The sequence below is a fragment of the Bicyclus anynana genome, chromosome 15, assembly GCF_947172395.1.
Source record: "Bicyclus anynana chromosome 15, ilBicAnyn1.1, whole genome shotgun sequence".
NCBI classification, from domain to species: domain Eukaryota; kingdom Metazoa; phylum Arthropoda; class Insecta; order Lepidoptera; family Nymphalidae; genus Bicyclus; species Bicyclus anynana.
In genome coordinates this window covers 3,730,347-3,758,296 of record NC_069097.1, presented here as the reverse complement: position 1 = coordinate 3,758,296, position 27,950 = coordinate 3,730,347, and the positions used below count along the sequence as shown (strand labels likewise).

At 37.8% G+C, this 27,950-nt stretch overlaps 1 protein-coding gene and 1 long non-coding RNA gene across 4 annotated transcripts in view; one reads left to right on the top strand and one right to left on the bottom strand.

Moving 5' to 3' along the window:
- The window catches only part of LOC128198789 (uncharacterized), a 107,477-nt gene that overhangs the window by 15,683 nt on the left and 63,844 nt on the right, over positions 1–27,950 (bottom strand). The window lies entirely within an intron of this gene.
- Positions 19–26,963, top strand: LOC112051655 (nucleoprotein TPR). 3 transcript variants are annotated; one of them, XM_052885813.1, is made up of 15 exons: positions 19–225; positions 3,270–8,156; positions 10,523–10,752; positions 11,710–11,793; positions 13,359–13,494; positions 14,174–14,305; positions 14,833–15,059; positions 15,665–15,793; positions 16,931–17,035; positions 17,752–17,890; positions 18,651–18,750; positions 20,888–21,048; positions 21,518–21,618; positions 23,004–23,106; positions 23,526–26,963. In XM_052885813.1, exons 1-15 carry the CDS (start codon positions 48–50, stop codon positions 23,603–23,605), a joined length of 6,792 nt encoding a protein of 2,263 aa, XP_052741773.1. In that variant the 5' UTR covers positions 19–47; the 3' UTR covers positions 23,606–26,963. The 3 variants fall into 3 exon arrangements, with proteins under 3 accessions (XP_052741773.1, XP_052741772.1, XP_052741771.1); XM_052885812.1 differs by having other exon boundaries at positions 10,517–10,752; positions 23,004–23,100; XM_052885811.1 differs by having other exon boundaries at positions 10,517–10,752.

Sequence of the window (27,950 nt, the reverse complement as noted above, 5' to 3'; positions counted from 1 at the left end):
CTTTGATTTGATTTGATTTTTCTTTTCTCTATGGTGCGTTAACAAAGATGGAAGCCGCGAGTGTGGAAGCCGGTGAAAAAAACCATTTATTAGATGCTTTATCTGAAACTGAAATCGCCGCTATACCGAATATAATTGCCGACAAACTAAATACTTACATTGATAAAAAATTTGAAGAATACCTGACATCTAAAGCTTTACACGAAACCAGTAAATCACAAATAGGTAAGTGGCCGGCCTATACTTGTTTTTTAAATTAAACGTTTCTATTTGTAAAAGCTAATTAAATGATTACAATTCGTAAATTTTCCGTGTATTTCAAAGTTTAATAATAATTACAACTTCATCTAAATGTGGACTAATATGACGAGACGTTATTGTTTAAAATTAAAATTAAAGTAATTTCATTTTCAATACCTCTAGCGTTGCGTTATTGATACATTAGAAAGTCAAAGAATATTGTTTTAACTACCTCCAATACAAGAAATGCTTAAATAAAAATGTTAAATGAAAATTTGGTTTTAATGAAATTTACTGCAACTTCCAACCTATCAACTAACTAGCAGACCTGCACCTTCGTGTAGAATTACACACCTTGACAAAAGTTAACCTTAAAAGAGATATTTGTCAATAAGTTTGAAAAAAAAGGCAGTATTAACATTTATAGGTTTCCATTTTCTCAATTCTGTCATACAGAATTTTGGTTTCTGTTCTTCTGTTTACACAGCAAACAGCAAAAAATGTCAAAAGGAACAATTTTTTACCTTTTTTGACCCATTTTTTATTAATGTTTCACTCCAATTGGTTTTAGCATGATGTATATTATGATGCCTATGTTCTTTCTCAATAAATGGACTGTGATAACATTTTCAATTTGAATCAATAGTTCCTGAGATTATCACATTCAATAAAATAAACCAGCAAACTCTTCTTTTAGCATTCCATGGATTCACTGTCCGGGTGCGTGGTCTTTGTGTGGCATAGAGAAAAACTCCCAAGAGGAGTCCTATACTTGTAGGGTTAAGGATGACCTTGACAGTTAAACTACAAGGGGTGGCTGAAAAGTTTGTTTGTATGTTTATATTGGAGCCCAATGTATTAAAAATGCTGATAGAAATGTATAAAAAAAATATTTTCTCCCACTATAAGAGCAGCCTCTAAGCATAGATCCAACAATCTAAGTCTTCAGAAAATGTGGTAAAGCTCAGTTTTACCACATTTTGTGAAGACTTATGACTCTCTATTAGTGGCCAAAGAGTAACCACAATTGCTGAAGCAGTGTCTTTTAAATTGTTTGGTAAAAAGATTGACTATAAAGGATGAACACCATCCTTAGAAGTAGTTCACAAAAACTTCATATATTGACCTCAATAAGAACCATCAGCCAATAAGCAATATCAAAAAACATTGGGTTTATGACAACTATCTCACTACACGTCTGACTTGGCCTTTAATTGTTTATGATATTGGTAAAACCCTTCTAGAAAAAATTAGATGCAAATATCATAAAGACATTGCAGTATTGGTTTGGACTGGCACACCCACTTGACTCCTCAACTTTATTCAGGTCTCACAACAATTTTGGGTTGGAATTGAACAAGCCATCAGAACTCTACATGTAAGAGCTACCAAAACACATGTACGAGTTAGTTGCATCACTTCCAAAAGATGAGTGTGCCAGAGAATTGAATTCAAGGCTTCAATTCCATAAACAATTTATGGCAGGTGCACAGATGAATTGAGCTGGGTTGGGTGCTACTTGTACCCAAGAATAAGGGAGACTGAGACATAGTAAAATCTGTTTTACAACAAGATGAAAATGACGGCTACAAAGTGCATGAAATGATTTTAGATATCTAAAATGAGTGGCTATTCTTAGGCGAGTTCTGCATCCCAGTCGCACTCAAGTGGAGAACCTTGCTATATGGTCTCCTGCATTATTAAAATTCTATCTTTATGCCTTTCACATGACTCTCCCAGATCAGAGTAACTTAGTATGATGGTGGAAATTTACTGAAAATTCTTGCTAGTATAGGAACATCAAGGTATTTGTTTGTTGGAGTGCTTTTGGAGAGGGGTCTTTACTCGCGTCGTCATAATAGAGTACTTCAAATTATATGTGAAGGTGTAAGCCTTTCAGTAGATAGAGCTCTAAACGGATTGACTAAACAAGTAAAAGACAAATTAACTTAGTAGCAGCAGGTTCAATAACATAATCAATCAAACTAAGCCTTACTCAATCCTAGGTTTTGCACCTGATAGGACTTTTTTAATGGATACATATGAGAAACATTATAAAATCCCACAAAACGCTATTTTGAAATCTAGACCAGACATTTTCTTTTTGTCCAATCAAACTAAGCGAATAGTACTTGTAGAGCATACTGTCCCGTGGGAGACTAACTTTCCAAAGGACCACAGTATAAAAGTGAATATATATTATGACCTAACAAATGAACTAACTAAAAATAGCTTTTCGTTAGTCTGTACGCCATAGAAGTAGGTGCGAAAAGATTACAAAGTTGTACATCTAACTTAAAAACGTGTTCATTTAATAAGGATTCCAAAAATGTTTAATATTAGTACATTATTTTCAAAAACTTCTTCACAATGCAATGCAATTTTCGTTATGCAAAAAGTTGATTTTGTCTTTTGTTGATGGCTGGAATACATGACTTTCTCATGATATAGGTAGCTGCATTGTGTATATCACTTACTCATACCAATTTAAAACATTATGGTAATTTTTTTTTCTTTGTACTAAAGCTATATTTATAATTAGCAGAACCTCACAGTTTCACTCGCGTAGTTCCTATACCCATGGGATTAAGGGGATATAATATATAGCTAATGCTAATGTAATTAGCTTTCTATTAATAAAAGGATATTCAAAATTACAAAAATTCAAATTACAGTAGTTTTTGAGTTTATTCATTACATACAAAAATATAATTTTGTCTTTAATTCCATTATTTATGTATGTATATGTAGTTTTTACACTTCCTGAACACACAACTCGACATTGTAGACATTTAGGTATAATTTGTTAAAATAATGTTCTTTGTTGACCACAACTAACATTGAGATGAATTTCAAGAGAGCAATTTCCTCTTTTGAGCACCTCATTTTTCATGACCTAGTAACACATCTAACAGTATCGAAAAAAACGACGAACGAATGTATAACGAAAATATTGAAAAATAATTGTATTAGCTACTTCAAGTACTTTAAGTAGCCATGTAAAACCATGTTTGCATTTCTTGTTACAGATGAAAAAAATGCAGCGACAGATGCAACAATCATTGAGTTAACTGCAAAATATGAAGATACTCTTAAAAAATTACAAATATCCGGGGAAACTATCACAGACTTGCAGAATCAAGTTATATCTCTAAATACAGAATTAGAAAAGGCTCGAGAGAAAATAAAACTTTTAGAAAATGAAGCCATTTCTCTTAAAAGTTCTAGAGATGCTGCAGTTGATGAACGAAATGACTTAACACGTATAGTAGAAAGGCGTAACGTTGAAGTTGAACGACTTATTGCCAATGAAAAATCATTAACTCAACAACTTCATGCTGCCGTTGAATCAAAATGTAAAGCATTGGCATTAAATGATGAAATACAAAGTAAAGAAATGGCGCTTCAATACCGCGAGAAAAGGTTGGATCAAGAAAGAGTTTTATTGAATTCTCAAATTTCTGCATTATCTGAAGAAGTTACCAGGCTTACATCGGAATTGCAAAGTGTAAGGTTAAATCAAACTAGTAGACTTGTTACCTTGGAAACACAACTTACGGAAAAATGTGAAGAATTAAAAGCAGCAAATCAAACAATAGAACAATTGAATGAAATGAAACAGAATTTAAATAACAGGGCTGAAAACTTAACACAACGGCTAATGGAGCAGAGAGAAATAGAAAATAAGATGACAGAAAATTATAAAAAGGAGCTAGATGCAAAAACAAAATTGTCTGACTTATTCAAAACTATGCGTGAAGATTCAGAATCAAAATGTACTGAATTGGCTGAAGGTATTTCTGAATTACAAAAGTTACTTAATGAGGCAACAGAGCAATATGGTGATCTAGAAACAAAGTATAAACAGACTGAAAAGGACCATGACGAGCTAATGGAAAAAAAGAATGAAATTATATCTACATTGAAAAATGAATTAGAACATGCTAATGATTTATTAAAAGCCGCTACAGAGCAAAACCTTGATATGGCTCTTAATGAGTTGGCTCCATCTGCAGCCACTGCTAGTAAACTATTAAAATCTGGTATGTCCTTGACTCAAATATATTCACTGTTAGTTACAGTTACAGATGAATTAAATAAAAAAAAAGAAGAAAATAGGCAACTGCAAGTAACTATAAATAAAATAGTACAAGAGCTAGAAGAAAAAGCCCCAATGTTACAAAAGCAGAAAACTGAATATATTGAAATAAAAGAGACTAATGTAGCTTTGACTCAACAAATAGATTCTTTGGTTATTGAATGTAACAAGTTAAGAGAAGATTATTGCGAAGCATCTAGAATTTCGAATCACTATGGTCGTGAAAATAATCGGTTAAAAGGAGAACTGGCTGACTTAGGTAGGCAAGTATGCTTCTTGTTAAAAGAAATAGAACATACTAGAGGTGGATTATTAAATGGAGATCACGATTCATCACGTCCAGCTGATATATCTAATTCATCTGACATGAGTTCTTCACGTATTATATCAAAGACATTAGTCACTTTTAGTGATATCCAGGAGTTACAGGCAAATAATCAAAAACTTTTAAGGATGATTCGTGATTTGACAGATAAACAAGAAGAATTAGAGCGTCGTAAAGAGCAATTTGACTCTGGGGAAATGGAAAAAAAAATTGAAACCTTGAAGCAAAGAGTTACAGAACTAAATGAAGCTCAAGATAGACAAACCAAAATGGTAAACGGACTTATAAGGCAACGTGATATGTTTAAAAAGCTATATCATGATCACATGAAAGGAAAGCGACACGAAGTGTCCTCGGTTATAGACACATCGGATTTAGAAACAGATGAATCGCTTGCAATGGATGTATCACATAAATCTCCAAAACCCGCTGCAGTGGTAGTTTCAAATTGTGAAGTAAAATGCAAGGAACTAGAGAAAGAACTCCAGCTTTTAAGGGAAGAATATAAAACATATAAAGAGGAAAAAGTTACCAATGAGAAAATGTTATTTGAGCAAATTGACAATATGAGACAAGAGATTGCAAAATTAACAGCTGCAAATAGTAAATGTGCGGCAACAGCAGAATATAATAATGAAAGACTGAAAATATTGCAAACTAACATAGCCACATATAAAAAACAAATTTCGTCATTAGAAGAAAAAAATAAAGCATACAATGCTACTATTGCCAAACACGAAGTTTCTTTACAACATTTGAGAGATGAAGTTTTGAATTCACAAGGAAAATTAGCTGCAGCTGAAATACAGGTTGAGAATTTAAGATTAGAAAATAAACTGGTAAAAGATGCTGAAATGCGCCTCCAGACAGAAAAGGAGATATTAAACAAAGACCGACAAAGCCAATCCTTGCTTTTCACAAATTTGGAATTGTTAAAAACGAGTTTAGAACGCGTTGGAACAGAAAATAAAGCTAGAATTGAGACGAGGTTGGATGAAGCCACTCGAGAATGTGCGGCCTTGAGAAGAAGATTGCAAGAAGAACAAGATAGATTTAGAGAATTAGCAGTACATTTAGAACGTGAGACAGCTACTACTAAATCACGAATGCAAGAAGAAAAGGATGCAGCAGATGCAATGAGAAAAGAAATTGAACAACTTAGGAATGACTTAATCAATAAAAACAAAGCTAATGAGGAAGTGAACAAAAAACTTAAAGTGGCTTTGTCACCAAACACTGATGGGTCTTTAGATACCATTAAGAAAATTAAAGAACTAGAAATAAAATTATCAGATAGGGATGGTGAAATAAAATCTCTTGTAGAACAGCTAAACACTGCTAAAGAACACATTAAGCAATATTGTGACATTGCTGAGAATGCTGAAAAGGAATTGAAAAACCTAAATTCCGAATATGAAAAGTATAAATTAGAAACAGGAGCGAAGCTTACTGAAAATTCGGAAAGGCTACAAATTTTAGAAGATAAGTGTTCTGAATTAGAAGCTGAACTATCTCTTCACGCCAATGGAGAATATACAAATGCTAATACTGAATTGAAAAATGAGTTATCAAATGTCAAAGACGAGTTGAAGAATGCATTAACTAATTACGATAAATGTCGTACTGAACTTGATGAAACGCGTAATGAAATCATTAAATTATCTGAAACAGTTCAACAAGCTGAAGAAAAATATACTAATGAAATGATTCTACATTCTTCAGACATTCAGACGTTGTCTACGGTAAAAGCGGAATTATCCCGTGCACAAAACCAGCTTAATGAATTAGTTGCTTTTAATAACAGTACAAATGAAAAAATGGAAGCTGAGAAACTGGCATTAATAGAAAGGGAAAAGATTGCTATTAGTGAAAATGAACAACTATCTCAGCGTTTGAAAGACCTTAATGATCAAAATTCTCTGCTACATGAGCAAATCCAAGCACTAGGTACTCAGTTGTCTGTCACTCATGCATCTAAATCTTATTCAGAGAGTATGAATGAATCTGCTAACAATTCTAGCATCAATCTATCTATTAGTGAAGAAGATGGAAAATCATCTGAACAATTGCTACAAATTGTTAAACTTTTAAGAAAAGAAAAGGACATTGCAGTAGCTAAATATGATATATTACAAGCAGAAATAATAAGATTAAAATCGCAATTAGAAATCACTGAAAAGCAACTTGACAGTTGTAAACTATCTTTGGCTTCAGAAAGGGAGAAATCAGAAGTTAGTATGATTACAGTAAATAAACAATCTGATATCTTGAGAAAAGTAGAAACTTTGAATGCTTTGACAGATAGCAACAGAATTTTACGAGAAGAACGTAATTCATTGAATAATCGTGTGGAGGAATTGACATTAACTGTTAAATCTTTAGAAGAAAAATTGACTCCGCTTGAGGAAACGATAGCAGATTACACATCTAAGAATGAGACATTACTGTCTGAAAACACTGCTTTGAAGGCAGATTGTGTAAGATGGAGGACCAGAGTAAATGCTCTAGTAGAACGTGCAAACAAAACCAGTCCTGAAGATTGGAAACGCCTACAAAATGAAAGAGAAACTCTGGCGAAAATGCTTACAAATGAGAAAGAAAATTTCAGGAAAATATCTGAAGAGTTAGGTGCACTAAAAGTTGAAAAATCTAAGCTAGAAGAACAGTACTCTATTCTTTCAAGACAGCATAACAGCGTAGTTGAAGAAAACAAGAAACTTAATGAAGAACTTCAAGTTCTTAAAGATGATATGTCCCGATTAACAGAAGAACTGTCCAAACTTAAAGGGGAATATAATACAGCAACTGATACAAATGCTCGACTGACTGAGGAAATCACAAACAGAGAAGCTTCTCTCACTGATATCAGAAATAAAGAAAATCAGATTCGTAAGATTGCCAAAAAATACAAAGGTCAATATGAAGAACTTGTTAAATCAGTGGAAGAAGAAAAGCAAAAGAAAGAAGGCGAAGCAGCTGCCGCAGATGCAGCATTGGCAGAAAGCGCAAAGAGGGTTGAAGAACAGTTAGGTGAAGTTCAAAAGTTGTTAGACGCCGAAAAAGTCACAAACGAAAAACTCAAACAAGAGATCGAGACACTTAAGACCGCTAATACGGACAAAGAGGAAAAAGCCAGGCAAGTTTTGAAACAGGCAAAAGTTAAAATAGTCCAGTTAACAGAGATGAGGAATTCTCTAAACCGTGAATTAGATGAATCACGGACTAAAATAGGTACCATTGAACAAAGCACGCGCGACGAACATGATGCCAGATTAGAACTTATCAAGTCACAATACGAAGGACGTATCTCTCGCCTAGAAAAAGAACGTGTTGAAGCTCAAACGGAAAAAACAAGAGAGGTTGAGTCTTTAATGCAAAAAGTGAACTTGTTGCAAAGACAACTAGCTAATCAAACATCAGGGTCCAAACAACAGACGACCACGGAAAAAACAACAACTGATCCCCCCACAGCGAACATAAAACCTATGGCTGGTGAGTTACCATTCTTGAAGTATTTTCATTATTAGTTAACAATTTCGTGAATGTTATATCAATTTAGTAGATATTTGTAATAGTAGGGGAGCCGAAGAGGGAATTTTCGCAGTTACTCGAGCGCGGTAGGTGAACGTAAGGGAGTGTGCCTAGCACGTTGTTCAGTACCTCCGCCAAGTGTGAGCACTTAATATTGGTGGGTACATTTAAGACAAACAAAAAAAAACTAACTTCAGATATACTCAACCAGCACGTCAAGTTAATATAAGGGTAAGGTCTGAAAATTTAAGCGTAACGTAAAGGAATGGGAGGGTTCCAAAGTTAAAAAATAAAACCCTTATATTTCTGTTATCGAACCACGGGCGCGGTTATTTTTTACTTATTTTGAATTAAATGATCTCCTAATTAATCGCTTATGTTTTCTGATGATTTCAGTAAGCCAAAGTAACAAAAATTGTCTTTAAAGTCTGTTTTTTTCCCCACCACTGAAAACGAAAAAAGCATAATATAACCATTTATTATTCCTATCATCTAATCAGTTTCCATGACGCTTCAGTAACTGCAAATTTAGCATCCCGGGCTCCCCACTAATCAAATTACAATTAAATGATATCATATATCTGTATTTCTATCGCCAAGCAGCAGTGTTGTGTTCCTGTATGAAAGGTATTGTTGGCGGCATAATAAAAGGACACACAATCATGTAGAAAATTTCACTTAAAAACTGACCAATTATGCTTTGAGTTTTAGAATTATTGGTAAAGAAAATTATACATAAAGGCCTTTAATTATAGTCCAATATTCAATAAAATCCCAAAATCAGACCAAATTCAAGTGCAGAGCATTTTACATAAATTGAGTGCCAAGAAGTAGTGTTTGACACTCATTGAGTGGGGACGTTTTTTGGAGCGAAGTTTTTTACACTCGCCATCAGGTGTATTTTTATACAGGAAGTGTTTTTTTGTCTTGTTTAAGTACAAGTTAACAGAACATTTTTCCTTTAACAGTTCTGCAATCTTTACGTATTTTTTTTTCCAAAAATAACATGGACTGATATGAACATGTTGTTTTCACCAAGCCAAACGCAACACAACGCTAGGAACGACGAACTTCTCGTCGATGCCAAGACCCGTCGTCGCATTGAACGGATTTTATCTATCGTAAAATTAAAAATCCGTTTACGTTATTCCGATACGTACGATGCAGACATAATAATCGGTTTAAACAAAGGAATAATATCCTCGGTAAATAATAACTTTGATGTGTTTGACTAAATGAAAACATACGAGTTTAATTCGATCAGAGAGGTCGCCAGTTGCCTCAGAGAGCATGTTAAGCCATCGGTCCTGGTCATTATCATCATCATTATCAACCTATAATCAGCTCACTGCTGAGCTCGAGTCTCCTCTTAGAATAAGAGGAGTTAATGCTTAATAGTCCACCACGCTAGCCTAATGGGGATAGGCAGACCTCACACACACACATACACAGTAGCGAATTAGGAAAATTCTTACGTATGCAGGTTTCCTCACGATGTTTTTACTTTACCGTTTGAGACGCGTGATATTTAATTTCTGAAAATACACACAACTGAAAAGTTGGAGACTTACGATCTCAAAATCGAAGGCAGAGTCATATCCACTGGGCTATCACGGCTCTGATAACAGATAGTGGTCGTTAATTAATGCAACAAGAAGGTGAGAAGATGACATCCGCCTAACCCTGGGGCCTCGCTGGACCAGAGTTGCGGCCGACAGGGTGCAATGGAAGCAGGTGGAGGAGGCCTATGTCATGACACGACTACGAACAGCGGGACACTGAACAGACATAAAATAACAGAGATAAAATTCAAAACTAAACGCTTGAAATAAAAGGCTATTTATTTAATGAATGCAAACACCCTAAGCCTGCCAACCTGTATTGGAGCAGCGTGGTGGGTCTAAGGTCCCCTTTCTCATATGGAGGGAGGGCTGGGCCGTCACAATAGGCCGATGATGATGATGATATGTACACTCAGACCAATTATTGTATAGGACCTGCCTCGCAAGACGTTACTTTTCTGTCAAAGTATATGATCAACAATCTAATGCGATTATAAAAACTGTCTCTATAGTATCGATATTAAATAGTTGTAATCGTGTTCGTCGGTTAAAGAGCTCGTAAAAATACCTTTTTGTGTAATTGAATTGTGTAAAAAACGGGCAAAAACTTCTAGTTTAGTATAAGATATATACCACATCTAAGCTCGTTTTCTCGCTTCATTTCAGAAAATGACAGACAATTTTGTTCGTGACTATGAGTGCGATACAGGTCCTTCTATAATTGGTCTGAGTGTGTACAGATTTAATATAATATGTTAGGTGTAGCGCAGCAGAGCGTGTCCGGCAGCCGGCGCGGCGGGGAGACGCCGCTGGCCTCCATCCGGCCGATGGCGCAGGTGGGCCCCACGGCGCCGCACGACGCGCATAGCACGGAGTACATGCCGGCGTCCTCGTCGCGCCCGCTGCCGCGCGCCGCGCTCGCCGCCTCCGCGTCCGCCGCCGCGCCCGCGCCCGCCACCTCCGCCGCTGCTGTTGCCCCGCCAGAATCCACACAGGTGATCATTGCCAAGTCTCATCATATTATAGAAGAGGGGATATAGAAAGGCTACTTGCCTCTTTTGTAAACAGTGTTTAAACTGAATAATGGAAGTATTATAAGCTATATTTTATTTTCGTCGTCATCAACCCATATTCGGCTCACTTCTGAGCTTGAGTCTCCTCTCAGAATGCGAGGGGTAAGGCCAATAGTCCACTACGCTGGCCCAATGCTGATTGGTAGACTTCACACACGCAGAGAATTAAGATAATTATCTGGTTTGCAGGTTTCCTCACGATGTTTTCCTTCACCGATTGAGACACGTGATATTTAATTTCTTAAAATGCACACAACTGAAAAGTTGGAGGTGCATGCCCCGGACCGGAATCGAACCCACACCCTCCGGAATCGGAGGCAGAGGTTATATCCACTGGGCTATCACGTGCCTTTATTTTTATATTTTATTTTGTCCCGTCAATAATAACCACTAAAAAAATAAATATAAATGAAAAAATATCTACGTAAAATTTTTGCCGCCGAAACACAACACATTAGCAAGTGACGTCATTCATAGAGATAACAGCGTGATTGGAGTTTGCAGTCACGTCACCGCAAGTGCCAATCACAAACCGATGCCTTGTAGCGAATGACGTCACAGTTTATGATTGGCGTTTGCGGTGACGTAATAAAAATACAATTTTGTTTATAAAATATCACAATTACGAGATTATTTTCACAAATAAAAACGTGATCAGAGTTTCCAGGCATCTAAACTGCGTATATGCAAAACATCTTAGTTTTATACAGCAGGCGAGTAGCCTATTACAGTAACACGACTTAGTCATTGGCGTGCACATTTTTTTAACTAGGGTAGGCATGAAAATTGTACAAAGTGGAAAATTCCTCCTGTTTTACTGGTTCGCAATAAATCCTCAGGGTATAAATGATGCATCTTAATTATGACAATATCGTGCAGGACATGGACACCAGCGAGGCAGGCGGCGCGGGCTCCAGTGACAGCACCGCTCAGTCCTCATCGCACTCGCAGCCGCCGCAACAGGTCTGAATTTATTGTAAACTAGCAGACGCCTGCTACTTCGTACGCGTGGAATTTAGTTTTTCACAAATCCCGCGGAAACCGTGGATTTTTCCGGGATAAAAAGTAGCCTATGTGTTAATCCATGCTATAATATATCTCAATACCAAATTTCAGCTAATTCGGTTAAGTAATGGAGGTTTGAAAGAGTAACACTAACAAACATTCATATCATTAAAATCATCAGTTTTCGCAAATCTCGGGAAACCATGGATTTTTCCGCGATGAAAAGTAGCCTATGTGTTAATCCAGAGTAAAATCCATATCCATTCCAAATTATAGCCAAATCGCTTCAGTAGTCGTGGCGTTAAAGAGTAACAAGTCTCATTAAAATCGGTCCACTGGTTCCAAAGAGTAGCCCAGATAGACAAAATTTTTAAAAAACTTGTTTGTGTTTTGGTATTGTGTGAGAAAATACAGGTATTTAGAAATCACAACTGACACTTCAATTTTATTGATTGTTGACTAACAGTCACCATGCTGTTTTACTTGCTTAGTTAATAGTTACCATTCCCATTGGAATACGAAGATAAATGTATTGGGCCTATGCAAAAAAACAAACAATGAATACATGCAGTCCACAGTGTTGAATTAGCGTTTTGGTGATCTAAAGTCAGAAAGTATAGATATGCTAAGCTTTTATTTTCAATAGCCCTTTTCCTAGGGTCATTACCATTGTGTACTATGGTGTACTTTCAATTCCATTGAAAAAAAAAATTCTGTTTGCAATGTTTCAAATCATAAATATTCCATGTTTGCATTCTTCACTTCTTAAATATTTTAAATTTCCTGCCACTTGCCACTGTAGCACGAGTGCTAAAACCGCTAATTACGTGCTGTGGCATACAATACTTTTTGTACGACCATAATAAAAGAAATAATAATAATAATAATAACATTTACATTGTACTATTTAAAGATATAATATTACATTGTACTATTTAAAGATTAAAAAAAAATCATTGTAGCACAGTTTACCCGTGTGGTAATGAACATTACCAAACAACCAGTACAAATGAATAGCTTTGTGATATATATGGTTTCTGATTTTTGTATTGAGTAGATTATGAAAAGGGAGTAGAAAAATTAAAATTCAAAATTCATTAATTTCAAGTAGGCTCAGTTTATAAGCACTTTTGATACGTCAGATGATTTGTAAAGATTCTACCACCGGTTCGGATGGCTGGTTCTGCTGAGAAGATACTGGCAAGAAACTCAACAGTTGCTCTTTTTAAAAAATCATACACTATTATAATTTACAATTGATGACAACATTTCTTATAGTTTTACTTCCTGTGTGAAGGTCCAAGGGCCTCCAAGCATCTTTATCATTAAGGAACTCATCAATGGTATAGTAAATGTTTTTAACACATTGCTTAAAGCTATGCATTGGCAGGTCCATCACAGTCTTGGGGATCTTGTAATGGAAGAGTGCACCCAAACCTACTAATGATATTTTTGCTCTTTGGAGACGATATGCAGAAATAACTAATTTATGCCGGTATTATATTCGTCAGTCTGTGTTCCAGGCAGTAGCGTTGGTGCTGCCGCGCATAGAGCAACCGAGCGCGGCCGGCTCCGCCGTGGTGACCCCGGCCGCCAGCTCGGCGCCGCCCGCCGCCAGCGCCGCCAGCGCAGCGCCGCAAGCAGCGCCCGCGGCCCCCGGTAAACCTTTTTTTTATTTATTCATTACGGTATAGCTCAAGACTACAATCTCACCTAATGGTAAGTCTGACGCTAAATCGCTTGGTGGTATGTCTTTGCCGGTAGGGTGGTAACTAGCCACGGCCGAAGCCTCCGACCAGCCAGACCTGGATCAATTAAGAGGACCTCAATCGGCCCAGCCGAGGATCACCCAGGACCTCCGACTTGTAAATCAACCGTCTATGTACTATACCTTATCAGCCGATAGACGTCCACTGTTGAATATAGTCCTCTTGCATGGACCTCTAAACACAACGATCTCGAGCCGCCAGCATCCAGCGGCTCTCTGCAACCTGCTTGATATCCTCGGTCCACCTAGTGGGGGGTCGACCAACATTGCGCTTTCCGGAGCGGGGTCACCATTCCAGCACCTTAGGACTCCAACGTCCATCGGCTCTTCGAACTATGTGGCCTGTCCATTGCCGCTTCAACTTCGCGACTTTGGTTCGTCTGCGGATCTCCTCATTCCTGATTCGATTACACAGAGAAACTCCAAGCATAGCTCGCTCCATCGCCCGCTGAGATACTTTGAGCCTTGTAATAAGGCCCATAGTCTATACGATATTAACATTGTTTGTATTAAATTTGATATGAGTCAACTAGCCTATTGTTCATGAATTTCAATGAAACATCATCGCAGGAGCCGTCAGCGGCGGGCCGAGCTCGGCGAGCGCGCCGGGCCAGGCGTCCGGCGTCAGCACGTCGCACGCCGCGCCGCTCGTCAGCACCTCGCACGCGGCGCCCGGCGTCAGCACCTCGCATGCCGCCCCAGGTACGTCATCCTCAGCTGACTTCCAAAGGACAGCCAGACCTTTTTTTACAAGGGGGGGGGGGGGGGGGATGAACTTCATAGCCCAAACCAGGATTCGAATTCAGGACCAAACAGAATGCTTTAATAGCGTGGCATTTGATTGATGAGACGTCAATTGATTCAGAGTTTGAAAAATTATTACTTTTATATCCTTTACTACAATCACAAAAAAAGAGTATGGAGTTCATGATAATCAATAAAAGATTTTGTTATTGGGCTCATTATTTTGACTTGAATGCCTTGTTTTTATAACACAACTAATCTGATTTTCAGTCAGTCGTAATACACATTTCATCAGGCACCAACATTTTGTAAAAAGCGTAGCAACGCTCTAACGCTACGACAGTGTTGCGTATTTCTAGCGCCTATAATCTGATTAACAAATAATTTAACATAAATCGACGATACGGCGCGGCGTCAGGCTAACTCTTTGAAGCCCGCCAAATTCGCGTTATTTGGCCTTTAATTACGTACTCATATCGATTTAGGTGTCACAACATCTCACCCAGCACCGGGCGTCAGCACCTCCCACGCCGCACCGGGTGTCAGTACGTCGCACGTCGCGCCGGGTGTCAGCACGTCGCACGTCGCGCCAGGTGTCAGCACGTCGCACGTCGCGCCGGGCGTCAGCACTTCTCACGCACCGCCCGATGTCCGCCCGCCAAAGCGTCGCCTACAACAGAGGCCACTGACAGCAAAACGGACAAGAGTACAGGTATGACTTTTAACTGTTGAGACCAAAATAGGGATGTATAGTGTACTTGCACACACTTTTTAACTTAATTTATTACTGTAGCATGTCCCACCCCTATTCTTCTTCTCTGTAGTATATCTCACTTCTTATCTTCTCAATGGAGTGATAGTTATAGCATACTCCATTGTCACACTTGTGCTATGCAGACGTTAGATGATTGAGTCCCCACTTGACATATATTATTATCCCCACCACTACATAGGTAGTTTACTGACACTACAGGGTGGTTTGGTTGACTGCAACATGTGTTTTTATGTTGGGACTCGGACCTATTACCTTTGGAATTGTATTGCACTCAAATTCACCAACAAACTTGTCTGTCATTTTTTGATGGGGATGAGGTAAACTCACACATGAAAAACATTCAACACCAATAAATATATCCTGTATCCTTACACTACATAGAACCATTTTAAATCGTAATACAGACACATGTAATTTTAACACGTTTGTATAAACACGCTAGATTGTGGTCATATGTTTTTAACAGAGGGGTAACGTTTAGCGAGGCAGGTCCTATGGTAATTGGTCTGAGTGTTGGGAGTTAATTATCATTGGTTTGTCAGGGCTTCGAACGTTCTGTGGAAGTGGAGTACCAAGTTCCTACATCGTCGCGTTGCGATCAGGATGACGAGGGCGTCATCGTAGTAGACTCGGAGGAAGACGATGAGCGGTGCACGGGCACTATGTACCGGGTAATGTATCTTCATTATCAGCCTAATTTAACAATAATAATAATAATAATAATTAAGCGAGGCCTCTAATGTTAATGTTAAGTTCATAAATGACCACTATCAGATGTTAATGATAATAACCGGGACCGATGGCTTAACATGCTCCCTGAGGCACGGAGGTTTAACTCCAGTATCTTCCCTACCACAGGCTGAATCGTCGTCATCAACCCATATTCGGCTCACTGCTGAGCTCGAGTCTCCTCTCAGAATGAGAGGGGTTAGGCCAATAGTCCACCACGCTGGCCCAAAGCGGATTGGCAGACTTCACACACGCAGAGAAATAAGATAATTTTCTGGTATGCAGGTTTCCTCACGATGTTTCCCTTCACGGATTGAGACACGTGATATGTAATTTCTTAAATTGCACACAACTGAAAAGTTGGAGGTGCATACCCCAGACCGGATTCGAACCCACACCCTCTGGAATCGGAGGCAGAGGTCATATCCACTGGGCTATCACGGCTCTCAGCCACAGGCTGGTACTATAACTGAAAATTTCTTACAAGAAAGTAAAACTCAGTTTCTCACAGCCCAACTCAGGATTCGAACCCAGAAGAATCTTGTGACCAATGAGGCAGAGTTAGCTATTATTCCTACAATACTAACAATTATTTATATTTTAACTAACTAGTATGTTTAATGAGGCGAGAGAAAATACTTAAAAAAGAATTCTTCATAACTTATTTATTTTAAAATATGTATTGTTTTTTTTTTTAATAAAATGTTATTCAAAATATATGTATTAACTATATCTAATTGTTCTAAGCTTATTAATTAAATTTATTTTCATTAATTTAAGAACAAGTTAATTATAATTATTATTAGGTGTTCATTTTAAACCTACTAGCAATTTATACCCTCATGTTTATTTTGTTTGTTCGTAAGCAGTGCACATTGAGTATGGCTTTAGTATAGTCTACGAACTTGTAGCAACTTGAGAAAAAGCTCAAAATTCATTTATTTAAAGTAGGCCTAGTTTACGAACTTTTACTTTGAAAACAAAATTAACAATTGGAAAAAATATGGTATGCCACTGTTCATAATTAGCCATCTTAAAACACTCATTACTTGTCAGTAAATAACTGTAATATTTAATAGGAGGGCGAGGAAGACGAGGACATGGAAGAAGAACAAGAGGTAGAAGGTGGTGAGGAGGAAGAGGAAGCAGACGGCGACGACGCTGAACACGCGTCGACACGACAGGTGACTTGGTTACTTTCATTGTAATTTGTATTGATATAAATCTGTTTGTTTCAGCCTCAGACTAATTACCTTCAACAGGACCTGCCTCACTAGAGGCACTACTATATGATCATGATCCAACGTGTTCATACAGACTGCATCTATAGAATTGATGTTTTAGTGATCTAAAATTACACGTGTGTGTATATTACTTTTAAAAATTTTAATTGTGTGTACACTATACATATATATTTATTGGTGTTAAATATTTTCGATGTGTGAGTTTACCTCTAAAAGAAAGATAATTTTGTTGGTAAATTTGAGTGCAATACAAGTCCAATAGAAGAATTGGTTTGAGTTTTCAGCCTAGTCTAAAGGCCAGGTGCGTTACATGCCAAGCAGTCTTTTACAGTTGCATCATCATCTGCAAACATCTTTTATCTCCTTTAAACCAGTGCTCCTCAAACTGCTGCCTGTGGCGCTAAAATGCGACCAACGAGATAATTTTCCAGGATTTAACTATTTTTGATTATACAAATCTACGAATTTACTTTAATTCTTTCGAAATTCTCACTTCAGTGGGTAATAATGGCGGATTGATGACGTTTTCAATGCAGTAGTCGATTTGACGTTTGCTGTCAATAATCATGTCATAGTTACTTTATTTTTATATAGTGATTTAATTTACTCAATGTGATTGAATGATTCAATGTGAGTATAGATATAATGTTCCGCAGGAGTCTCCGGCGCAGTCGCCGGTGGCGGGCGGCGTTGAGGGCGAGGAGGGCGAGGGCGGGGCGCGCGCCGCGCACGAGCCCGACAGCGACCCCGCGCCCGCCATCCAGCAGATCGAGGCCATCAGCAGCGGCACTGAACGTACGTAGCCATACACAATCATTATCATAAGCATCAACCATTAATAACAGGACCTGCCTCGCTGGCCGTTACCCCTCTGGCAAAGATCAAAAATCAATGATCTAACGCGTTTATAAAAACTGTTGCTATAGAATCGATGTTTCATTGTTGTAATCGTTTTCCTCGTGTAAAGAACTCCCTAAAAATGCTGGTGGTTTCTTTTGACGGAACAGCAAAAAATCGATCGGATAGTCTAAGCGATGTGTTGGTTTGTCTGTGTAAAAATTACGCGTGTGTGTATTGCGAGTCAAATATATAGTTGTGTGTAGTGTATAGACACAGAATATATTTAATGGTGTTAAATGTTTGCAATGTGTGAGTTTACCTCATCTCCCTCAAAAAACGACAGACTTTTTTGTTGGTGAATTTGGGTGCGAAATAGGTCCATAGTCAATCTAAATACTGGTCAAAGATCATAAGCATCTAAAGACATGCAATCTGTAGGTCATCAACTCATCATCTCAGTACTGAACACCTTCTGTAGAATGGCGAATTCCATACAACTTGAGAACATTATGCAGATTTGTCAGTTAAACAGACGTCGATGAATATTGATTACAATTTTATAAAGAGGTAAAGTTTTGTGGTATTGTAGGGGGTAATCTCTGGAACTCTTTTGCCACTAGAAAGCCACGTTACTTGTAGTTTAATAATTTCCATTATAGGTATCAAAAAGCTTTACTGCCCAAAGAAAATGTTGATATTGTATTTATGTTGACAGCGAGCGGCACCCTGTCCCTCGGTGGCAACGGCGCTGACGACGGTGACGACAGCATAGTTCCTTCCACTCCTACTCTCTATGTTCCTAGACGGAATGACGGGTGAGCTGACAACAGAATTAATGTGTTGACTTTAATATCGCAAATAATGTTCGTTGGATTTATGACTTTTATCATTGACCTCTTATAATAAAAAGCACGCAGTTTTAGAATTATTGGTAAAGAAAATTATATCTAAAGGTCTTTGAATATAGTCCGATATTAAATAAAATCCCAAATTCGAAGCAAATTCAGCCTTAAACATTGAGTTTAAGGTCGAATTGGCAAATGCGACTACTCGAATTGAGTGCCAAGAAGTTGTGTTTGGCACTCATTGAGTGGGGACTTTTTTTGATCGCTAATTGTGCATCCACTTTTTAATAGGAGATCGAGGCTTTTTATCATTTCTCTAGTGACATCAAGTAACATCGTGACGTCACAAAATGGACGACAGCTTTTTTTAATTTTTTAATAAATTTTAAACTAGGTTATGAATGTTATTTAAACGGGTACATACCACGATAAAACGACGAGATTTTTATTGTCGATATTTCGACCCAGTTGCATGGATCGTGGTCACGACGGGACTGAAGTTGCGAGATGAGAAGTGAAGTCAGCTGTTAGGGGCAAAATCGATCTACCCTCTTTCTTGTTCTTTTTCTTTTTTCAACGACCTCGCGTTTTTGGCTGTTTAGGCAAACCACACTCACGACATCGCTTTTGTTATTATGCGTGTCGCGGCGCCCTCTTGGTTTGCACAATTCTACCACCGGGTTCCACTCGCTGGCTAGTTTGAAGCCATCTTCCCGATTGAAATTTTTGTATTTTCGAATTTCAATGGCTTCTCGAACTACTCGGGGTATATAGTGGCGGTCCGTGGAAATAATGTGTGGATTATGGATCTCAATCCAATGTTTAGTTCCCGGTTGTAGAATGTGATCAGCTATCGCAGACTTTTGCGGGTCGTTGTTTTTTATCGCTCGTATATGTTCTGTTACACGGGTTGCTATGGGCCTCTTCGTTTGTCCAATATAAGAGCTACCACAGCTGCAGTCGATTTTATACACACCCGGACACTGGTATGGCAAACGATCCTTTGGAGAACGCATCATGTGGGCGATCTTTTGTAAAGGAGTAAACACAGTCTTTATGTTGTATTTTTTCCTTAGGAACGATCCAATTTTATCAGTTACCCCTTTAACAAAAGGTAAGTAGGCCATTCTTCTTTCGACTTCCAAAGGTCGTTCTCTCCGTTGATGTGAACTATTTTTTAATACAAGGGGCTTATGACCATTTCGACGTAACACCTTGCTTATATGTTCCAGCTCAGCCTGGATGTGAACGTCATCACACAGGTCCTGAGCGCGATTGAAGACTGACGCAAGGTGTCGTGGATGGTGATGCGAAGAGCCATGTAAATATCTGTCCGTGTGTGTCTGCTTCCGGTAAACAGTGTGACTAAAACTACCATCTAGTCGGACCTTGACTAGGACATCCAAGAATGGAAGCGACCGATCTTTTTCCATTTCGTATGTGAAGGTCATTTTCCGGTGAATACCATTCAAAAGTGCCAGATATTGTTGCACCTCTTTTTCACCGCCCTGCATGACAGCAAAAACGTCATCCACGTACCTTTTCCAAAACCTAACTTGTATGGGTATAGCCTAAACAGCCAAAAACGCGAGGTCGTTGAAAAAAGAAAAAGAACAAGAAAGAGGGTAGATCGATTTTGCCCCTAACAGCTGACTTCACTTCTCATCTCGCAACTTCAGTCCCGTCGTGACCACGATCCATGCAACTGGGTCGAAATATCGACAATAAAAATCTCGTCGTTTTATCGTGGTATGTACCCGTTTAAATAACATTCATAATGAACAACCACGAAATAAGTTTAAAATCATTAAACTAGGTTTTCTATGAAATTGATATCGATATACTTCCATGTACCACACGAAATTAATATATTATTTTTATATGAAACTAGCGGACTATATAAAAATAACTAACTAGCTTTCTTTGCTATAAACCTCACGGAGCCCGAGACCTTTCCAACGAATGCAAAACCGTGGAAATCGGTTTGTGCGTTCTGGAGTTATAGCGTCAGGAAGGAAAACCCGAGTTATTTTTATATAGTATATTAGCATGAGTCGAACTACCCTATTGTAAGGAAATACAATGAGTAAAATGTGTGTTGTGTCAGGTTCGGCGAGGCGGTGGTGTCGCCGCTGGGCGGCGCGGGCGCGGGCGCGGCGGGCGCGGAGGGCGCGGGCGCGCGGTTCACGTTCGCGGAGGCGGGCGGCGCCGCCAGCCACCACGACACGCACGCCGACCTCGCCGCCGCGCTGCCGCCGCCGCACGCACGTCAGTACCACACTGTCACTGGGAACTATGGGCTACTCACCTGCTGTATAAAGCTAATTAAAGATTTTAAGCTAGGCAGTTTAGATTCCTAGAATAGATTCCATGGATTCACCGTGCGGGTGCCGGGTGAATCGCGTGGTAGAGAGAAGAACTTCGAGCAGAGTTCTGAACTTGTGACTACAGTTGTTCTCCCTGCCTAGCCAAATTTGATAAGATCCTGAGCAGCTTTGGATACTCGTCTGTTTGGATGCCGTCATTTCTGAGCGTACTCGCCTGTACCGCTCACAAACTACTACTCGAAATGACGGTTTAGTGCTCAGAGTTATTTTCTGATATAGTCAGCCTTCTAAGCGTTATTCACGCTGGGTCATTTCACGTGTAATTTTTGTTCAAGGGCTTGTAGTTTATTACTTAAGTTTATAATTTAAGCTTAAGAATATTTAAAAATACATAAGTGATAATATCGCAGGAGCTGAAGGCACAGAGTCGCGGGAATGGGAAGAGTCTCGAGGGGAGGAGGAAGCGGCGGCGGTCAGCTCGCAGGGCAGCGAGCCCTCTTCGCCGCACCAGGTGAGTCAGCACTGGAGCCACACTACACAGTGCACCGATGATACTTTACTATAACCAATAACTATAACTGATAATACTAACTCTTTGACTATTTAGACTATGGACCTGTTTCGCACCCAAATTCATCAACAAAAAAGTCTGTCATTTTTTGAGGGGAACGAGGTAAACTCACATCCATCCAAATAATCCACGAACATCCAAAATATTTATATAGTGTCACCATTACACATAATACACAATATTTATATATGTCCATACACTACACACAACTATAAATTTGACGCGCAATACACACACGCGTAATTTTTACACAGGCTAACAACACATCGCTTGGACTATCCACAGAATATATACATAGAATATTTAACTATGATTGATTTTTTGATGTTCCGTCAAAAGAATCGATTCTTTTTAAAATTGTTTTTATTACAAATTGGATAAAATTACGGCAGAAATACTTACAAATTAAACGTTACACCATCTTTTACTAAACTACAAGTTTTTGGCTGTTTTTTATACTTCATTTAACACAAACCGTCATTTTTAGGGAGCTCTTTACAGGACGAAAACGATTACAACAATGAAACATCGATTGTATAGCAACAGTTTTTATAAACGCATTGGATCATTGATTTTTGATCTCTGTCAGAGGGGTAACGGTTAGCGAGGCAGGTCCTTTTATTAATGGTCGAAGTATGTAACCGATAATACTAACTGACGCCCGCGAACGCACGTGATCTTCAGTTGTTAACAAAACCTGCCATGGATTTTTTCAGGATAAAACCTATATGTTGCTTAGTCAACCCATTTTCGGCTCACTGTTGGGTACGAGTCTCCTCTCGAGGGGTTAGGCTAATAGTTCACCACGCTGGCCCACTGCGGATTGGCAGACTTTCAGATAATAATTAAGAAAATTCATAAGTATGCCAGTTACCTCAGGATGTTTTTCCTTGGATACAACCAGCAACACTGACTTGTATGATCAGTATGGTCAGTCTTATCTGACCAGAGGTTCGACCGAAACTGCGCTTTGCGATACAGGGTCGCCATTCCAACACCTGTGGTTGGGCCCCCAATGTATCGTGATGAGAAAAAAAACAAATGTCGACCTAATATCTCAACTCTGTCGCTATTTGTCGACAATATTATATCTTATCGATATAATGCTGTATATACCTTTTAAAGATGGCTTCGTTTAGCACTAGAACTTTTAAGTTTACCTATGTATAGATTATTAATGTTTCTTGTTGTCATTGTTGGTATATCAGTAAATAAATAATTCATTGACGTATCCTATTAAATGGATTTATCTTATTTCAATCTCTTTTATACCCAAAGTTGAAAAATATTTAATATATATTTTAACAAAACTGTATGTAATGCAGGTGGCCGAGGAAGGTCGCGAAGCGGAGGCCAGCGCTGCGCCGCGCCGCCCCGCCCCCTCGCCGCACCCCCCGCACCAGCGCTGGATGCGCGCCGCCGGTAACTGTAAAAAAACTTCAAAATTCATTTATTTTAATTAAGCTTAGTTTACAAGGAGTTTTGATGGTGGTAATTAAAGTCACGAGGGTTCCAAATGCGCCTTGGTCCAAGAAGATCCCACAACAAACTCAGCCAAGGTTTGTCCCTACCCTATGTAGCCAAGTTACAGTTAGTTCAGGGTATGACTTTATCATGCATGTAGATATTTACCGCGTAGTACCACTTTTCGATTGGAAAGTCCCTTAAAATCTTTTAGAATGCAATTTATTTTTCCTCATTTCGTATATGGTGTGGTAGGAATTGTAATTTTTTGTTGACATAACATTGAGCTCGAGTTGAGTATTAATTTTAAAGAAGGGTAAATGAATTTATTTTCGTTTTTTTTTTCGTGTTAGTCGAAGCTTTATACTAGCACATTGTTGCAGATAGCGAGAGCAGTCCGCGCGGGCGGGGCATGCGGCGGGGGCGGCCCGCGCGCCGCTCGCACAACTACACCAGATTCTAAGCCATAACCCAGTATTTCATGTGACTACCGTAGTCTAGGAGCCGGCGTTAGAAATATATACACCCATCTGTTATTCATTACTGCTATGAAATAATTGATAGATAATGTTCAGTGTTATGAGCCATGATAGCCCAGTGGATATGACCTCTGCCTCCAATCCCGGGGGGTGTGGGTCCGAATCCGGTCCGGTGCATGCACCTTCAACTTTTAAGAATTTAAATATCACGTATCTCAAACGGTGAAAGAAAAACATCTCAAAGAAACCTGCATACCAGAGAATTTTCTTAATTCTCTGTGTGTATGAAGTCTGCCAATCCGCATTGGGCCAGCGTGGTGGACTATTGGCCTAACCCCTCTCATTCTGAGAGGAGACTTGAGCTCAACAGTGAGCCGAATGTAGGTTGATAATGATGATGATGAATGTTCAGTTACATATTGTGTCAATGTGAATATTTTTCCATCATTTATTTATTGTCCCAATTAAATAACAGATGAGGGTATATATTTGTTATGCTGAATCTCGTACTATCACTATAGACTGCTCGCTTTAGCGTTGTGAACTATGCGATAACAGTGTTCCAACTTTGGCGATATATTTCTACTATTAATTATTGTAGTTCTTCTAATTGCGGAAGACGGTTTGCCATTAGCTATATGATATTGTATTGAGAGAACCTCTGTTTCAAAGAAACGTTTTGTAAAGTTATTAAAAATGGTTTTGAATATTCACCAAAATACTGTTGCCAACTACTCGGACAATTTAATAATATGTTTGTACATTGCTGATTCTACAGTTTTACACATTATGCCTGTGATTACTATCAAATCCAAAGGTAAACCGTCTTCTGTAGAACAAGACTTAAGCTTAATCATTACTTTGTATAGGGTGTAAGTATTTCTCAGTGTGCTTAAAAAATATATGTAACCTTTGAACTTGAGATACATCTTACAATGAGTTCTAGAATTTTCTTCATTAAATTACGCACATGTTTTAATTACAGATGTCAGTTTACCTGTAAACCAATAATTAAAAACAGCTTTCAAGGCAAGACTGAGTATGAGTCAGTATTTTCATACACTATAAAATGAAGTAATTGATTCTCAAAGTGGTTCAGCTAGACTGCCAGGAATTCACAATTCGTAAGCTGAGGTTCATGAAAATTAATTTGGGTCCATAGTAGTTTTATACAGAATATATACGTAAAATAAGTAACAAATTAACAATTGATTGGTTCCTTATGGAAGTTACTTTTTTGACAACCACTCACAATCCACAATCAATAATTAATTAATGTATCAATTCTTACGTTTTATTCAAAACCTTAGGAACTCAGCCGCAACATAGACATATTATCTAAAGATATTCCATAGTTAGATCCAATTTTCACATTTTATGTTGAATTTTGGGGCATGTTATAAAAGTAGCTGCGATGTGTCCACCACCACGGAACCAGCCAAAATTGAAAAGTGGTATCTGAGAAAAAAACTTTGGGAACCTCTGCGTTAATTTGTTATTATATTACATTTTACAATTTTACAACATTTTAACAATAATAAAGTTCCAATAATTAAAGTATGTAAAGTTTTAATTGAACTTTGTTGATGTTAAAATAAAGTCGAAAATGTTATTACTCGATTATCTCAATGCCTTTCAAAATATCGCGATAATTCATCAAGATGATTCTTATTTTAGACAATATCTGAACGATAGTAATAAATATTCAATAGTAAACTGCTGTTTTTCTGTCTGTCTGTCTGCCTTCTAGCTAGCTATCTATAGGATGTATCTCCAGTTTAAAATGATTGCTGTCTCTATTGCTATGGTATAATAAATCAATGACTTGATATTATTGTGTGGTGTAGCCCACATCATCTCTATCGTGTTTCCATTTTAAATGAGATGGTCCATTTTATACTGGTACTTTTTAAAAAAAACAATCAAGAAATCAGCCATCTTGTAATAAAACAAAATTTTTTGTTATATTACAAGATGGCGCCTTTCAAAGTGTGTCATTTGTCATTAATGTAAGTATATAAATTTTAATATTGAACATTGATTTTTTCATGATTAAATGATTTTATATAGTTACTAAGGAGATGTGCATGTATTTTTTTTATACTTTTAATTGATTTTAGTGATCGAAACTATGATAGAAGTAAAATCCCGTTTATACTCGTAAAAAAAACATTATTTTATGCAAATATATTCTTAAAAATCTTATGTATTTTAAGCATTTTAGCGCGTATATGATGTGACAAAAGTCAAAAGGTCGATTTTTTTATTGGTTGTATAAATTTGGTAAAATTGTCAAATTACGTCACTTTTCGAAACGTTCAATAGCGAATGTTTCACTATTGTTGAATTTTAACTTTTTTAGTAATTAAAATTCATAATTTAAATTGAGGAAGAAGGAATTATAATAAAAATGGCTGGAAACACATGCATATTCCCAAATTGTTAGGTTATAGTTCGTCTACTTTGTATGTACAGTACAGTACACATACGTAGGATGTATCAACGACCATAATTATCATGCCGAGAAATAGACTTTTTGTCGACCAATAGCGGCAAAATCGATAATATCGTTTTTTCTATTGTACGGAACAAAAAGAAAGAGAGAGTTTATATTCACTATTTCGCCGCTATTGGTTGGCCATATCTGTTCTCGCCGTCGTGGCGCGCATCCGAGATCTTGGCCTGTAGCCATTTGACACGTCGATTCTCTTTCTACAAACGCTAACGCTTCGAAAATTACAAAGTAGGAATGAGATTCACTATCGACAGGTCACGTGATCAAGTTGTCGATGTGATCTGTAATTTCGACACATTTTGTTAGTTTTCGAAGCGTTAGCGTTTGTAGAAAGAGAATCGACGTGTCAAATGGCTACAGGCCACTCGAATAAACTTTTGAAAGTAGACAGTTAATACAGATAGCTGTGTAAAACTGAAAATCTGTGTAACAAATGTTCAAATCCATACAAGCCCAGAATGAAGTGACTATACCTACCTACCTGTATTTTTATTAAAATAAATGTTTTTTTCATTGTAATTCAAAGAAAAAATGTCTATGTTTACTTTATGTTGATTTATAATTTTTAAAATTTTTTTTTATTTCAATTATGGCCTAGGCCTTAATACAATTGTGGACCATCTCCATTATGTTTTCTTTAATTTATATTACAATCCATTGAATTGACATAGAAGAAAGTTTATTTCAGTTGACTTCCTAATTATGCGTAAAAACTTAGAAAGATATTATAATGTTGAAATAAGTAATTCGTAATGATAAGGTTGAACATTTCCATACATTTAAATTTATTGTCTATTACGTAGAATAATAAAAATAATTAAAATATGCACAGGTGTTTTTATTTAGACAAGTTGTGAAAGTACGTATTTGCACGCGAAAATGTTTTTCGCGTGCACATATAGTTATTAGTTGCCAAGGCCAGACAATTGGCATTAATATATTATTTATTCAATATTTCAAAGAGAAATCAACTACGATTTAGTTATTTTGATCTAATTAAGAAACGAAGTTCTGTATAACTTACTGAAACATACGAAAATAGTATCTATATTGATACAGCAATTCTTAAATATTGTCCATGCATACATTCGCCAAGTGGTTTTTGTTACAGAATAGTGGATGCCCGCGACTCGCTTGAAATTGCATTTTTAAAATCCCGCAGGAACCGTGAATTTTCTCTAACATTCCCCTCCGTTTATTTTTTTCATTTAGAACAAATAGCTGGATATTTTCTACATTAGCTCCGGTCTATTCTGGTAATTTTCGGTCTAGCGAAAAAGATGGAAGCGGGCTAATTGTTAGAAGGAGGATAAAAAAACCACACCCCTTTCGGTTTCTACACGACATTGTACGAAATACTAAATCGCTTGGCGGTGCGTCTTTGCTGGTAGGGTGGTAACTTGCCACGGCCGAAGCCTCCCACCAGCCAGACCTGGACCAATTAAGAAAACCTCAATCGGCCCAGCCAGGGATCGAACCCAGGACCTCCGTCTTGTAAATCCACCATGGTAACCACGGAGGCTGTCAGACTAGCTAAAATTATCGTCACGTTTCAATAAATTTCCAAAAAACTTTGACAAATTATTAACGCAACCTTCCCCATAAACAGACATGGCTTAATTCATTAGAAACACACCAAAAAGATCCAAAAAAAACACGGTTTAATAATATACCCTTGAATTTATTCTTCCATTTATGTCATTGGCGTACTCGTATTCTTTAATTAAAATAAAAGAATGCAAATAACAAACATCAGACATTCCGTTATCTAATCAACCTGATGAGGACATGAGTGTGATGACATATCAGCCACT

Coding starts and splice junctions, on each gene's coding strand:
- LOC112051655 (XM_052885811.1), top strand. CDS start 48: ATGGAAGCCGCGAGTGTGGAAGCCGGTGAAAAAAACCATTTATTAGAT. Junction 17,891..18,650: donor CATCAGCAGCGGCACTGAAC/GTACGTAGCCAT, acceptor TTATGTTGACAG/CGAGCGGCACCCTGTCCCTC. Junction 23,107..23,525: donor GATGCGCGCCGCCGGTAACT/GTAAAAAAACTT, acceptor ACATTGTTGCAG/ATAGCGAGAGCAGTCCGCGC.